At 42.7% G+C, this 15,245-nt stretch overlaps 1 protein-coding gene across 23 annotated transcripts in view; it reads left to right on the top strand.

Moving 5' to 3' along the window:
* The window catches only part of frmd4a (FERM domain containing 4A), a 101,660-nt gene that overhangs the window by 70,412 nt on the left and 16,003 nt on the right, over window positions 1–15,245 (top strand). For all 23 annotated transcript variants that reach the window (XM_085779418.1, XM_085779415.1, XM_085779421.1 and 20 more), the window contains exons 3-11: window positions 1,092–1,186; window positions 2,750–2,842; window positions 6,715–6,799; window positions 9,610–9,666; window positions 10,084–10,106; window positions 12,575–12,658; window positions 12,776–12,841; window positions 12,948–13,005; window positions 13,226–13,312. In XM_085779418.1, the coding sequence (XP_085635544.1) occupies window positions 1,092–1,186; window positions 2,750–2,842; window positions 6,715–6,799; window positions 9,610–9,666; window positions 10,084–10,106; window positions 12,575–12,658; window positions 12,776–12,841; window positions 12,948–13,005; window positions 13,226–13,312 (648 nt within the window). The remainder of the gene's footprint in view (window positions 1–1,091; window positions 1,187–2,749; window positions 2,843–6,714; window positions 6,800–9,609; window positions 9,667–10,083; window positions 10,107–12,574; window positions 12,659–12,775; window positions 12,842–12,947; window positions 13,006–13,225; window positions 13,313–15,245) is intronic.

Genomic DNA, 15,245 nt, shown 5'->3' on the forward strand with positions numbered 1-15,245 from the left:
GCTCTCTCCATCGCTTCTGTTCTCTCCAGAGCCTTTTTGTGTAGCAGGATCACTGTAGGCGTCGCGCTTATATGAGATCTAGGTCACTGGAGATGTGTGTGTACGTGCATGCGTGCGCGTGTATGTGTGTGTGTGTATGTGTGTGTGTATGCTCGCTGTCTGCATGACATCACCTCCTTTGCTTAAAATAGCTCTTAGTAGCTTCTGTCACTGAAGTTGTAGCTGTGCAGGGAGCAGATAGCACAGGACCTCGGGGAGAGATTATTAGGAATGTGCACACCACATCACTGTATGAAAATATATGCAATCTCTATACTGTAGCTGTGTGTGTTCATATTTGATTGCACGCAGTATGTTCTATCCTGTATGTATACAGCACAGCACATGTGTTCCTCCTCTATGTTGTGAGTAGATTCTGCGCATAGACTCATGTGCATATATGCATTTAGGTTTGTGTGTATGAGTGTGTGTGTGTGTGTGTGTCATGAAAATGTAGGCAGTGAGGCACACCCATGGTTAACCTCAGGGTGGGGCGGGCTGCTGTTACCCAAGATGTCACAAACCAGCAGCATATGGCACCAGTCCCTGGCCTCTGCCTGGCTTTAAGATGCTCTGCATGCTCTGAGTGTTGTGATGAATGGAGCATGTCATCACATACAGTACAGCCCAGACAGTGTTTCACAGTATTAACTAGCTAGCTGCAGCCCTCTCTCCCTGCAATACAGTCGTTCAGCCCACAGCCATGACTCTGCAGTAGAGGTGTGGGTCAGAGAGGCGGAAAGGAAAGAGGGAGGGGAAGGGCAGGGTACCTGCACTGTCAGCAACATCCACACACTCCATCCATCTTTCTCGCGCTCTCTCTCTCATTTATCTCCTCCTCTCATGCTCTTTTCCCCTGTGTTTGTCAGAATGCTTAGTCATTGCAGTAAATCAATACCTGATAGAATACATCAACATAAAACTCTTACCATATGAACTTGCTCCAATTAAACTACTTTAATTAAACTGCAGTGTGATAAACCACTACACTCATACAAGTAATGTGCAAACATAAGGAGAATAACACTAATATGTCTGTCTCCCTGCTGCAGCCCAAGCTGATGGCTAAGGATTTGCTGGACCTTGTGGCCTCCCACTTCAACCTCAAGGAGAAGGAGTATTTTGGAATTGCATACACAGATGAAACGTAAGTCACATTCAAATGTTAAAACCTCTGAAAGTTGCAATGCACAAGATGTATCAGTAACCCAGAGGTATTTTTTTTCATTTGTATCATTTTTTGTAATCATATCCGTGATAATGTTAAAACAGTTTGGGACATATTTGTAGACAAGACATGTTTTCATATAACATGAATGCCCATTAATAGATTTTTTAGGATTAGTACAGAAATCTAAAAACTGCTGAAAAGCCGAGAGGCATTGTCAAATACTTAGAGTAAACATATGCAAGATGCTGCACCATGTTTAAAAGTGCCACTCTGAAAACCTCAGTTACCAGGATATTGTTTGAGTTTTAAATATAGTAACAAAAGTCTTGCAGTAAAATATGGCTGTTGATTTTGGCTCAGTTTTTCTCCTGAGGAATTTCCAGTCTGGTATCATATACTTAACTGTGTTTGTTGTTGTTTTGCACAGGCTTATTTAAATGGTCCTTCTCTGAGGCCTCTTTTCTGAAGGCACATTTGATTGATGTTAGCAACTTACATACAGTCGTTGTTGGAACCATTTTATCGAGATGCAGGAGTCTCCCAAAACCATAGATTGAACTACTGTGGAAACTTCATCGGTAATTTATACAGCACAAACCATCACTAAGCAACACAGGTTGACAGAAACTCAAAGGAAGGTGGTCACCATGTTAGTAAGCTGAAAATCTAATATTGTCACATTTAAGCATAACATTACAGTGTTTTTGTATTTATTGTATGCACCACAGGGGGTAGCACTCCCAATTCCGTTGTATTTTAAATGTGCAATGTTATTGTTGTGTGCTACCTTTAGTTGTTGTACGGGAAGGCGACTAGCAAAGGGTTATGAGGTTATGTCTGCCAGAGGGCTAGTTATGAGAACTGTGCTTGAAATGCAAAACTGACATTACTGTTTTATGACCTAGAAATGCACAGCATGATAGTCCAGAGTCAGCCATGCAGACATACACATGATTTACATAGATGCCAGCATTTCCATGGCCTTTGTGTCATTCCTCTTTGTTTCATCTCACACATACTAGTCATATCAAGCAAGCCCTGGCCGCTGCTCTATGGCATTTACAAGACAGCAACACATGCATGTAGCCAGTGTCAGCTCAGCAAAGAAATATCAGCTTTGCAGTCTCGGTCCCCCAGGGCTAATTCTATGGTGTGTAGATTTGTTAGGTGTGCCTGGGGAGAAGCAGACGCCTCAGATCTGACTGCTCCTGGTCAGAGAGACTATGTGGGGGGAAACGAGGGAGAGAGATTGAGAGACAGAGACAGAGGGAGGGCGACTTTGAGAGAGATGTTGCTCAGTTGCTCAGGAGACCATGTAGGGTTACCAGGGTGACAAACTGTCTCTGCAGTTTTCCTCTCTGCTGGAGAGGGAGAGAAAAAATGAGAGGAGTGGGGCAGAGAAGTGGGGGGAAACGGAAGGGAAGGAATGGTAACAGAAAAACAAACATGTTAAATCTTAAGGAGGAAATATTGTGCTTTGAAGTTTTTGTGTCCTCGTTGGATAGTATCACTGACTGTTTTGTGTTTTTCTTCCATCAGGGGCCATTTTAGTTGGCTGCAGTTGGACCGCAGGGTATTAGAACATGAGTTCCCCAAGAAGTCTGGTCCCATCGTCCTCTACTTCTGTGTCAGGTGAGTTTTTTCTTCCGTTTGAATGTAAGTTGGAGAGAGAAAGAAAGATGGAGAGAGTGTGTCTGCATGAGTATTTGTTTATTCACGTGCAATCATGTGCAAATAGGAACAGATTAACAAGGTTAGTTATGACAAAGCCCTATGAAATTGCTTTGACCCCAGTGTTTAACTCCCGCCACAGGGGCCTCTCAGCCAATCATGTGCTTCTTAGACATCATCAGTATGCACTGCATGCAAATCCCATCACATAGCCTTATGGTGACTACAAAGTGGCATATTCCAAACAGGATATTACAACGCTTTCCCATAGAGGAAGAAGCCTTATTATTTCTGTGCATTTATATGGGAATCAATTCAATAAATGCAGAGTCACTAGTGAATTTTATGCTAAACGAGGTGCAAAATATTCTAGTATTCAACTCAACATGTGATGAGGCATGAGCCCTTGAAGTGGGCTCTTATTATTGCTGTTGCTGCATTAGAGTCAAAACACAGTCAAAAGCCAACTCTTCTATGACCTGTTCTGACAGGGTTATGAAATAACCCCACAATCCCACACTCCTCCCTGAGCCCTTTGTACTGCTCACACAATGGCCCCACTCATATATAAAACACTCCTGACTCATACAGAAGCACCGGATCATGTACAAAATACAGAGGTTGTGTGTCTTTGCTTGGTGCTTTTTTGTGTTTTTGTGGGTATACTTTGTCTTCAATGGCTATTCAATAAAAAAGAAAAATACACCTGACCTGTGAAGAGAATTGCTGATCTTTCTTAGCCTTCCCAACCCACTCGGTGCCTCCAAACAGACACACACACACATGCAGAGAGGCTTCCTCTCTAAGAACCCAAAAGGCAAAGCCAAGGCTTTGTTAGAGAACCAGTGGTTGTTCTCGGTCTCCATACATATCTGGATGATGTCATAGACTCCCCAGGGACTGAGTCTTGGTTAGCAACGTAGTAACGTGACGCACATTAACGCTGCTAAACAATGTCACTGACTAATCATTTCCAGTTGACATTTACTACACAGCTCAAGTAATGACACAATGACACGGCTGTATATCGAAATCACATCCTCAGTACATAGACCTATTGTTCAGCCTATTTTATAAACAATGGCATCATTGTACAAAGTGACAGTGATGCTATCAAATGATGCAAGATAAGTATGATATATTTGGCTGCCATTATTGCTATTGTGGCCATCTACAATATTTTAGATTACTTAAACTGATTAAAACGTCCCCTGTATTTCTGTGGAGGAGGTGGTGGGATGGTCAGGGTGAGGGTCAGCGTGTGTGTATTTGCATAGACTAATAGGTGTTTGAGGATGTGGTAGTGGCGCTGTGACGTTGTGAACTTTGACACCATTTTGAGGCTTCATCGCCCCATTTCTCTCCTGCAGTTCAGTCCAATCTCCAAACTCAATCTCTTCAAATGTCACATTGACTGCACCCTCCACCCCCCTCCCCTCACTCTCTCTGTGACGCACACACATCCTTACCTTACTTCTTAGACATGAAGTCACATACACACATATGCAGTTTCAGGGCCGTAATGGAACAACAATCAGCCCAAATGTCAGACCTGAATCCATTATCAGTCTGTGCGTATTGTTTTCATTAGCACAATATAAGGGTTTTTTTGTGTGTGTGTAGGGCTGAAACGATTCCTCGAGTAATTCGAGTAGCCTACCTCGATTACAAAAAATGGTCCGAGGATTTTTTTCTGCCTCGAGGAATCGTTAATTTAATTGTAGTTCAAGCGGCCGCACGGACTTTCAATGTGGCACAACGTGCGCCGTAACGTAACCTGTGAACGTAACCGTGCACGCCCCCCCCCCCCCCGCGCGGCCGTTCGCCGCGGATGACGGCGGAGATGGGGAGGGGGGCGGCGGCGGCGGCGAGACGATGGCCGCGATGACGGGGGGACGGTGGCGAGTGGCGACAACACAGCAGAACAATCCTGCCTAGGAGCTATCCATGGTTAGGCTACTTAACCAAAGTCTCTTGAAATATCAAACAAAGAAAAGGACTATGGACTGTGGAAGTTTGAATGGCCAAAATACTTAAGTTATCATGACGTGAACCATCTGTTGCGGTGAGACCGTTGATTAGGTAGAAACCTTAACGGGGGGCGGACGTGGGTGTTTGACTGAGGGAGAAAAAGGCGACAAAAAGACAGAAAATGTCTCTCTATAGGCACTCTAGTTGTAACACGGCCCTTGCATACCACAGCAGCACGTCTTCCATGTTGCAGCATCTCCACAGAAAACATTTTTGATATCTTGAAAGTAATTTAATTGTATTTATTTTTGATATCTTGAAAGTAATTTAATTTAATTTATTTTTATTTGTGTTTTATTTATTCTTATTTATGTTAGCAGCAGTCGCCTCTTTAGTAATGTTTCAAGACCAGAAAATACTTGCTTGTGAATTTAAGAAATAAAAACAGTTGATTCTACAAAAGGAAACCAATTGGTCATTCATTATTGAGTGAAATATGTTATTTTCTCTTGTGTATTCATAATTGCTCTTTAACCAAGCAAAAATACGTTTTATCCGATTACTCGATTAATCGATGTAATTTTCAGTAGAGTACTCGATTACTAAAATATTCGATAGCTGCAGCCCTATGTGTGTGTCTCTGTGCAGGTGCATTGTTTGCATGCTTATGTGGTGTTTGTGTGATATGTGTGTTCCTAGTAAAGGCTTAGGCAGATGCCCACCTCCTGCTGATCCAGTGGGTGCCTTTTGCATTTGCTTGCTGCTGTGCCGGCAGTGTGTGTGTGTGTGTGTGTTTCTCATCAACACCGTGGCTTTAATTAAATGTTCACACTGAATATTGACAAGGTTCCTCTCATTCCCTCTTGCAGCTCAATGGGTAACGCGATTTAAGCCCTCCAATATTGATCCTCCTACAATCCCTCTCACTCAATACCTATACGCACTCATATGCACTCACATGAACAGATTCATTTAAGTATGTTCAAAGGAGCGTGTGCTTCGATCACATTAAGCACTCTTACAGTGATATAGCAAGTGTATTTAACATGTGTGTCCAGTCCATACATTTAACTCTATGTTGCTACCGTGGAAATTTCTGCTGATTGTGTGGGAGGTTTTATATGAGACCTCAACAAAAAAATAAGTCAGGGGCCAGATGAGAGCGTCTGTTTGCCATAGCATCTTTCTGATGTACATTTGCACCAAAGAGGCGCTAACAATGAATAGCTTCCTACTGTATCACCCATACTCCCCTCTGGCTCTGCATGCATTCATGAGCTAAATTTAGACTGCATTATTATGTTAGTTCCCTGCTCACCGCTCTGCAGAAGTGGGTTACTGTGCTTCTCTCTCCAGTATGTGACAGTGTGTGTGTGTGTGCGTGCGTGTTTAGTTCTGTATGTGCATGTGGAATCGGTACACACTGCTGATGATGCAGAGAGGTAGACAATATGTGAAGTGCATCATGTGCACATTCAGTGTGTGTGTGTGTGTGTGTGTGTGTGTGTGTGTGTGGCATGCACATTCAGATTGTGGAATGTGCACACACTTACAAACTAATAGTGGATCATTGCCAGCTGCCATGGTGAGAGAGAGAATTGGTTTAAGGGGAAGTGGAAGGACGTTTGTATACAGGTCAGCCTTTGGTATGGTGTGCCCCCCCCTGGCCGCTTCAGTCATTGCACCACTTTCATAGCACGTTCGATCTGTCCTTTTTTATTTCTCGAGACAATACAGTACATAATACATCACTGATCTTCTTTATAGGATTTGTAGGATACCTTTTATGATTCAAGGTCAATATATGCCCTGTTAGCTTTGCTGTTGCAAATGTATTGAGGCTTTTCTTTCTATGTTTTCAGATTCTACATAGAGAGTATATCCTACCTGAAGGACAATGCCACTATTGAGCTGTTTTTTCTTAATGCCAAGTCCATCATCTACAAGGTAAATTCAGTACTTTGTTTCCTTGCATCTGCATTGTATTTGTTTGTGGCAGTGTAGAAATGTATCATTAAATCTGGAGTGCTGCAAATGTGGGCAGATGGGATACTTTGAAAGTTTGTATCTAATACCAAGGTTTGCTTCTGGGCTGGAGTACTGTGATAATGTCCTTGATGCTGTTAGAAGCACGGCACTTAATTAGCCCACTTTTGATTTTAAAAGAAGATATGCCCCAAGAGGGCACCTTGGACAGCGCTCCACACCGATTTGGTGAAGAAGAAAATATGAAGTATTTGCATCAGCTGTTGCCCATCATGTTATATGCTGCAGCACATTCTAGCAGCTGGTGAATAAATTGACACATTCACTGCCATTTGTCAGTGTGGAAGCATATTTATTTGGGTTGCTTTAATAACATTGAAAATAAGCCTTGAAATAGAAACTAACAACAAGTTTCACAACAAGTACTACAAATGCAAATGGTACATGAAAATGTTAGGCAAATGTACATGTATTTTGTATGTTCAGTGAACTGTTCCCTTACAGTGAAGGCCATTTTTCGTTTGTTTGAAGTGAGGGGTCACTGTCTTTTTCAGTCTGGTTCACATTCTGCCTGGGATACCAACTGATTTCTATTGTCATCAGTCTACCTGCTAGATAAACTGGAGTCTGAAGTCACAGTGACAAGCAGTTATTTGTTATGTCCAGAAGAGGGTGTATGTGGCCTGAAGGAAAATAAACTGATCCATAAAAAGCCCTGTCGAAGATAACCTGTTATTTTCTGTGCTAAAAGTAGCACTAAGTTTAACAAATATCTTGCATTGTTCAAAAGTTTGTTGAATGTATGTTCAGTATAGTGGAGAGCTGTCCTGAATGCAAAGGATACATTGTAGGCTTATGGTTGTATACGTTAAGCCAGACTGGCAGTTGAAGGGAACTGACCAGTGCTCTATTACCGATTCTGCATATGAATCTTTTCTGATCTTAACAAATCATGTTTTCTATGTAGGAAATAAGTGTTTTCTCAGGTTTTTGACAGTGTCACCTGACACCACCATGCTTCCATTACAATCCTTGCTCCACGAAAGCAACTTGCTCCCTCTGTTGGTCTGAGAATATGGAAACCTACACAGAACAAAATGAGATATAAACAAATAGTACTGAAACTGTTGTAAGAAATGAGAAATTGTGGAAAATATAGAATAAGCTTTTGGTCTGCTCCACTTATCCACTCCTCACAATATTATACTATTAGCTTTGGCTGTACAATGTAAATATAAGCCTAAAGGTTATGGCTGCTGCTGCATCAATAAGTTTTAATCAGCGGTGCATCCAGTATTCATAGCTAATCAACCTCTTAAATTCACCTTTTAATTGATAGTCAATGTCAGTCCATTTTTTTCCATCATGCATTAGTCCGCTCTGCCAAGCACAGAGACACAGACCTTAATGTTACTGTTTGCTGACATCAAACATGGAGAACAGAGAGTGCAGGTTCACCCGATTTACTTGCAATTCTCTCTCAACATGCACACTGATGGTACATGGGTACCTGGCACTGAGGAGCATGCAGGCCTGGATAAAAGAAGTTAATCAAATAAAAAGGGCTTATGATTCCCATGGTTCAGACAATGTGGACCATTTTTTTATCACCATCCCTACTAATCAAAATGTTGTAACTTGACTGGCAGTGACAGTTGTATCCACATAATCAGAGAGAGGCTTTCCCACAAACATTACGTCTCTGGTTCAATCCGACCGGTTATCTCTGTTGAAATGTCCTTGAAGACTGCTGACCCCTGTCTGACCATTCATCCCCTGTCACCCCTGAGAACATGAGCTGAACATCAGTGTGAAGTACAAATGATCCCCTCTTCTAGCTTTAGTGATAGATGACCTTGTTGACCCCAGAGGGGCAAAAGAGGAAATAGTCACATAGTATTTTAAATAAATATGTTGTAGCAGATGTAGCTCAGGATTTGCAGCCATTGATTGTGTGAGTGTAAGAAGAAATATTTTCTGTTGTGCTGTGGAAATACAAAAACACACGGTACTGTAGGTGATGATCTGGAGCCGCCCTTGATATACCACCCAGGGTGGGTTTGTTCTGTCTCCTGTTTCATCCTGGTTGTCTGATCCTTCAGCCAATTAAGAGGTGGATTGTGAAGGGAACATTCCTGACATACTTGACCCACTACTCACTGCCCACTAACCCTTATCCTTCCCCCCTTCAATACACACACAGAATAGTTATGTATATATATAAGCAAAAGGTTGGTGAATGCGTAAGTACTTGAAAGACAACCGACATTGATTATCAAGCCATTTAGGAAATTTCAGTGCAGCCCAAAGTCTCTCATACACAGGGACATAAAATGATCCCTGTTTTCTTTCTTCTCTGGCCCCCTCCTCTTAGTTCTCCCACTCTTAGAAACACAGAAAAAAACTGTAATGCAACTTTAAAAAAGACACCTTTGGAAAATGTTTGCATCTGTGTAAGAGTCAGTAACCAGAGCATCCATGACTGCCCTCAACCCCCAAACCCCCTCTACCATCCCCCTTCACTTTGCTTCTAATCTCTGAGCTCCATCCACATGAAGAGGTCATGAAATTAGAGAAGGGAGAGAGGAAAAACAGAGGGGGAGTGGTAGGCAGATGAAAGGAACCACCAAGCCATCTTGGAGAAGTGGATGATGATCAGAGGCACGTCCCATTTTCCTTCCCAGCAGGACTGTGTGTGTTTTATTTACTTGATGCCAACAGAAAGAAAATGTATCATTCATGACCCCTGTTCTCTTTTCTCCTCTTTACAGGAGCTTATTGAAGTGGACAGCGACGTTGTCTTCGAAATAGCGTCCTATATTCTACAAGTAAGATGGCTTGTGTTTGCTTGTTGAGTGCGTGTGTAGGAGGGGATGTCTTTCCTCATATTTGTTTTTGTCTACACAGCCTCAGCACTTTCTTTCTCCCATCACTTTCTCAAAGTAGGTTAGTCCATTAACTGCAAGGTCATGTTACACCTAGACAGGACTGACTGGTGTGTTTTCATGTGAGTGCGTGTGTCCACTGTATAGGTGCAGATGCGTAGTATCATGTACCTGCTTTGTAGGCCTTTAGAGGTTTCACTTCAGATGGAGGTTTAATGTTTCTCCCTGATTTCAGAACAGCAGACCTGGCTCCATGCTCACCTGTGCAAACAGAATACATGCACACTTATCTTAAGGCTTCATAAACGTACGGGTAAATTGTCCTCTCACTACTTTTGTCTGTCTCTTTCTGTTCAACAGGAGGCTAAAGGTGATTTCACCAGGTAAGAAGTACTCAAGCACTCAATCATATGCAATGTACGCACACATTTGTGGTTGTATGGGAGTGTTAAGAGGACAGGTCACGGTGTTGATTAAGAGTGATGGTGCTCCAATTTGTTTAAAAGCATATAAGACTCTTGGCAGCCAGAGGGAATATGCAGAGGAGCGCACCTTCTTCACTTGCTCATTGACCCATTTATATGGAGGTGTCTATTCATTTCCTTGTTATACATTGTCATGACTTTATGAGCAAAATCTATATGAAGTTAATAACGAACCTCATCTCCATGTAAGCCAGTGGATTAGATGGTCATTTTCGAGGCTGTGACCTTCTTTGCACCAGATTCATTCATCGGGAAATCAAATCTTTAATCATACTGGTCCAACCCAGGAAAAGTCCCTCATAAAACTAAGAGTGCAGTGACAGACCGCAACATTCACAGGGTTTCCGAAACCATGTTGAGGACCAGTCATTGCGGTGTATGCTTTAAAGGCTTTAAAGTTTCCTTTATTCGCCATCTTTGTCCTCAAAGTGGCATTGCTGTTTTTTTCTAATTGAAAACCAACATGCAGCTACACAGAAGACTGAAGACTTACAAAGGGTCTTGACACTAATTTCTTTGTGGACTGGATGCATGATGACCTAAGATTTAACTCTTATTTTGAATGCTAAATAGTCTACTGCCTAACAGGAGTTAATACATGCATGTACATGATCCAGAAGACAGAGGCACAGACAAGAGGACAATAGAGATGATATCAGTGGTCTGTCTGTTCCCCTGAGCATCGAGGTGCATCACTGAGAACTGTCTTTGTTTCTGAGCTTGATTGACAACTCTCCCTCCTTCTTTCTTGCCATCCCTGCTCCACTTTGGTTCATTTGTTTTCAATCTGTACTGCCATTCATGACAAACACATGGACTTGTGTATGTGTAATGACAGACTATATCATTTTCTAATATGAATTTAAAAGGGTCAGCTATTGACAACTTCAGTTCAAAAAATGTCAGCAAAAGAATCAGTCTTAACTCATTAAAGCTAAATCCTTGAGCTTTGTATGTTTCATGTGAGCTGCGGCCCACATGTGGTTCTCGAGGCGAACATCTGTGTGATGATGTTGGCCTAAATGTGTGTCATCCCTCATCCCCTCATCCCTTTGTTGTAGCGCAGATAACAGACTACAGCAGCCATCACCTCTGACCTCATTTCCGTCAGTGAAAAGAGTAAATAAACACAATATCCAGCAGAGGGCTGGAATGTGACACACTCTGGAGACATTCCTTTCACCCCCCCTCCCACTTTCCTCACCCCTTCCTCCAGCACACATACCTCTCAAACGATCCTGCCCTCTGTAAAGCTCTACATTACCATACACTGTACAAGGCTTCCATATAGAGTTTCACCATATTTCTCACTGCTGCTGCTCTAAAAATATGCAGTATGATGACTAATGTATTGATCCGCTGGATATGATTTTTGTGTGAATTTATTTCCAGTATATTGTAAAAGACATGCAACAAGTAAATCTACATTGGAAACAAGCTGAATTTACCTATTCATTCAAAAAAATTGAAGGGTTTTCTGACTGAATATACATTATAATTTATGACTAAGTCATTTGTGATGATGAACATGCCACGGTGCCATGGCGCACCTACTGTATTTGCTCAATTTTTTTTTTGTCGCTCTTGCCTGCCCCTTCATTATGTGTAACACACCTAATGAGTAGTTACTTGAGTGGATATCAACAAATCTATGTCCACAGCTGTGTCCAAACATTGGAAAACAGCCGGGCAGGGTGGATAGGATGGATATCTTCCAAGGCTTTAGCTCATAGGTTGTTATGTTCCCAGGGCTTTCCCCAATCCTCCGAGGCCTCTGCAAAGGCTGGGGAGAGGCTGAGGGATTATAGTGGGGTATTAAGACCTCCTGCCACTGGAGGTCTGAAAACTGGATCTGGGGCCAAGTCTCTTTGGCTCGCTGTGTGGTTCCCTGTCTCATTTACACTGTCTTAGTGTTTATCGTTTCCTCCTCTATCCCTGTTTTTAATCTTCCTTTATTTTACTTTGTTTATCTTTCATAGCTGTGTCTGTGTCTCTGTCACCTCTTTTCTCTCCCCCGTTTCCGACTGTCTGTGTCTTTGCAGCTGTTGAGAAACAGACAGTGCCCAGTCTGGGGAACAGAGAGCATTTAGGCCATCAGTATTCATTCCCCTTCACTGAGCAGAGTTCCTTTCGCTGCATTCTTCCAAAGTTTACATTTCAATCCAAAGACAGTTCTGGGAAATGGTCCATTGTGCTTCAACTTGTTGCAATGCTAAATAGTTCCAGTTTTCATCCCTCTACAGCCGAGTGGTATTGCCTGGTCAGTTTTTTTTTTTTTTTTTGCATGAAACAGCTCGGCCTACAGCAGAGAGTGATCATTCTTGCAGGAGTTGTGTTGACCATGTCTTGTGGTTTTTCTCCTCCAGTAATGATGCAACCAAGTCTGACCTGAAAAAGCTGCCTGCTCTGCCCACCCAGGCCCTCAAAGATCACCCATCCCTGGCCTACTGGTAAGAGACTCGTCCGTTATCCAGAAAACCATCAGAACATTATACACACGCTCCTCTTCTTGTTTTTTCCCATTCTGAATGATTTTCCTTTTCACTCCTCATTGTACTCTCTAACAGTGAAGACCGGGTCATAGAGCATTACAAGAAGCTCAATGGGCAGTCCAGAGGGCAAGCTATTGTAAAGTAAGTGTCTATGTGTGTCCCTACTTATGTTCATCCACTGCGTGGACGTGCTGTCTGAAGGATGTGCTCTCTAACCCTTACATGTCTGTCTTTCTGCTCCTCACAGTTATATGAGCATTGTCGAGTCTCTGCCCACATATGGAGTACATTACTATGCTGTAAAGGTACAGTTTTACTACTCTGCCTTTTCTCTTTCTCTCTTTTTGTAACACACGCACACCGCATACATTTCTTCTCACTGTGGACTTGTAAGGGAACAGTTTGGATTTGGAGATTGAATGGAGCTTAAAGCAAATGTGCTTTGTTGCTATTTCCAATTACAATAGCATCTTCACACACACACACAACTTTTCCTGAGGTTCTTTTTTTTATTTTGTGTTTCAGGACAAGCAGGGGATCCCATGGTGGTTGGGCCTGAGCTATAAAGGCATCTTTCAGTATGACCACCAGGACAAGGTCAAGCCCAGGAAGGTGAGATGATTCTCCATCTGATCTTTCAGCACCACAACTTAACTGTTCGCTGCACAGCTTTCACCTCTCCTTTATAGTAACACATGAATCAATATACTTAACATCTTTATAAATGCACAATACAAGTTATTTCCCCCATCATAGACATCCATTCTTTTACTCCTTTTTTAAAGACAAAGGTATTGTGTATTAGTGTGAATCATGTCCCTTCTCTGTTTTTTTGTGTCTCTGTCATGGTCACCACTGTCCATTTTTCCAAGTGAGTCAGGATATTGTGTTTGGGAAGAGCATGAACAATGCTGAACAAATACTACTGTCTGGAGACGTTCAGTCTTGGAATGTTTTGCATCCTGTTCTGTTTTTATTTCTGTCCTTCTGTGGACGAAGCCCTCCTCCCAGTCCCTGGGCCCAGTGGCTGGACCGTGAAACCGTTCTCAGCTTACCTCTGACCCTCAGTCGTGTTTAAGGCCTTCATATCTGGCATTCAGCCTTGTCTGGTAGAGTGTTAATGGGGTTAACAGCATCCTTTCATGGTGACGGATCGCCAAGAGGTTGTACACTGTGGCTCGCAAAACCAACACTCTCATTAACGAATGCACACAGGTCAGACAGGAACTGAACTGGACTCTGAACTCACCTCCCTGATGAATACTTCCCGTCTGCCACAACTTTCCTGTTTGCCGCTGACACTGTGCAGTGTGTGTGCACATGTGTCTTGTTTAACACATTCCAGTCTAAGTGACTACCTCACCGCCAAGCCCCGATCCGGCCTCGTTCCCAGTCTCTCCAAATCATGTGGCCTGCTAAGTGTTGAATCACCATGGTGATGGAAAAAAATGCAGTCCACTTGCCCACTAGCCCACTTTATCTCACAGATACAAATGTCAGATCATGCTAGGAAGCCTGTGAAAAGGTCACAAACCATGTGTACCTTAATCTCACAGTGTCTGTACATGTCGTTTGAACAGCGTGAATAGAGCAGGAGACGTTCAGGGAAGAAAGAGTTAAAAACATTCCCACACAAGTGACTTATGAAGCATTCAGCTGCCATAGCAACAGTCAGTATGAGTCACTGGTCCGCTAAGCTCCAGCACCGACCCATTCACTTTACTCTATTCTCCCCTCTCCTTCTTACTCTTTCCCTTTTTCCTTCTCCCTCACTGTTACACACACACACACACACACACACACATAAACACACGTGTTTAGAAGAGGAGAGTGGGTTTCCTCGCTGCCAAAATAAAGTTCAACTAAACCACCTCAGTGAGCACAGTACTCTTTTCCCTTTTCAATAACCAGGCAGAGAACAGAGGGTGGGCGGTACCGCTCTGTGAAACGGTTACACTCAGAGAAGTCAACAGGAGCTTTCCATGTTAGGTTACTAATGAGGGTCATCCCTGTTTCAACAGACTGGGTAGCAGCTGATATGGCTATTAGTCAGTCAGACCAGTCCAGTACCAGTCACCACTGACTCACAGTGTAATCACTTGTTTATCACCATTAAAGCTTTCACCGCTGTGCCTCAGTGGAGGCAGGACGCTAATTATGAGATATTTTGGGCCAGTTGTTACAGAAAAAATGTTTTACGCTTTCAACTCAAGCCTGTTTTATTCATTAAGCAAATTCTACTACAGTGTGTGTGTGTGTGTGTGTATGTATGTGTATGTGTGTGTGTGTGTGTGTGTGTGTGTGTGTGTGTGTGTGTGTGTGTGTGTGTGTGTGTGTGTGTGTGTGTGTGTGTGTGTGTGTGTGTGTGTGCTGGAGACAGTTGTGTTTAATTAGTCACTTTACAAGGGGAGTTCCTGTTGTTTTTAAATGCAAACCATCTACCGCACCCTCCACATTTACTTGGGGATGTTAAAATACTTTTCCTCCTCTGCCTACCGCAGGCCACATGCAGACATATACAGTGCACACAGACAGGGGTTTACGA

The sequence above is a fragment of the Trachurus japonicus genome, chromosome 6 (assembly GCF_045865225.1).
Source record: "Trachurus japonicus isolate A0001 chromosome 6, Traja_1.0".
Classification (NCBI taxonomy): domain Eukaryota; kingdom Metazoa; phylum Chordata; class Actinopteri; order Carangiformes; family Carangidae; genus Trachurus; species Trachurus japonicus.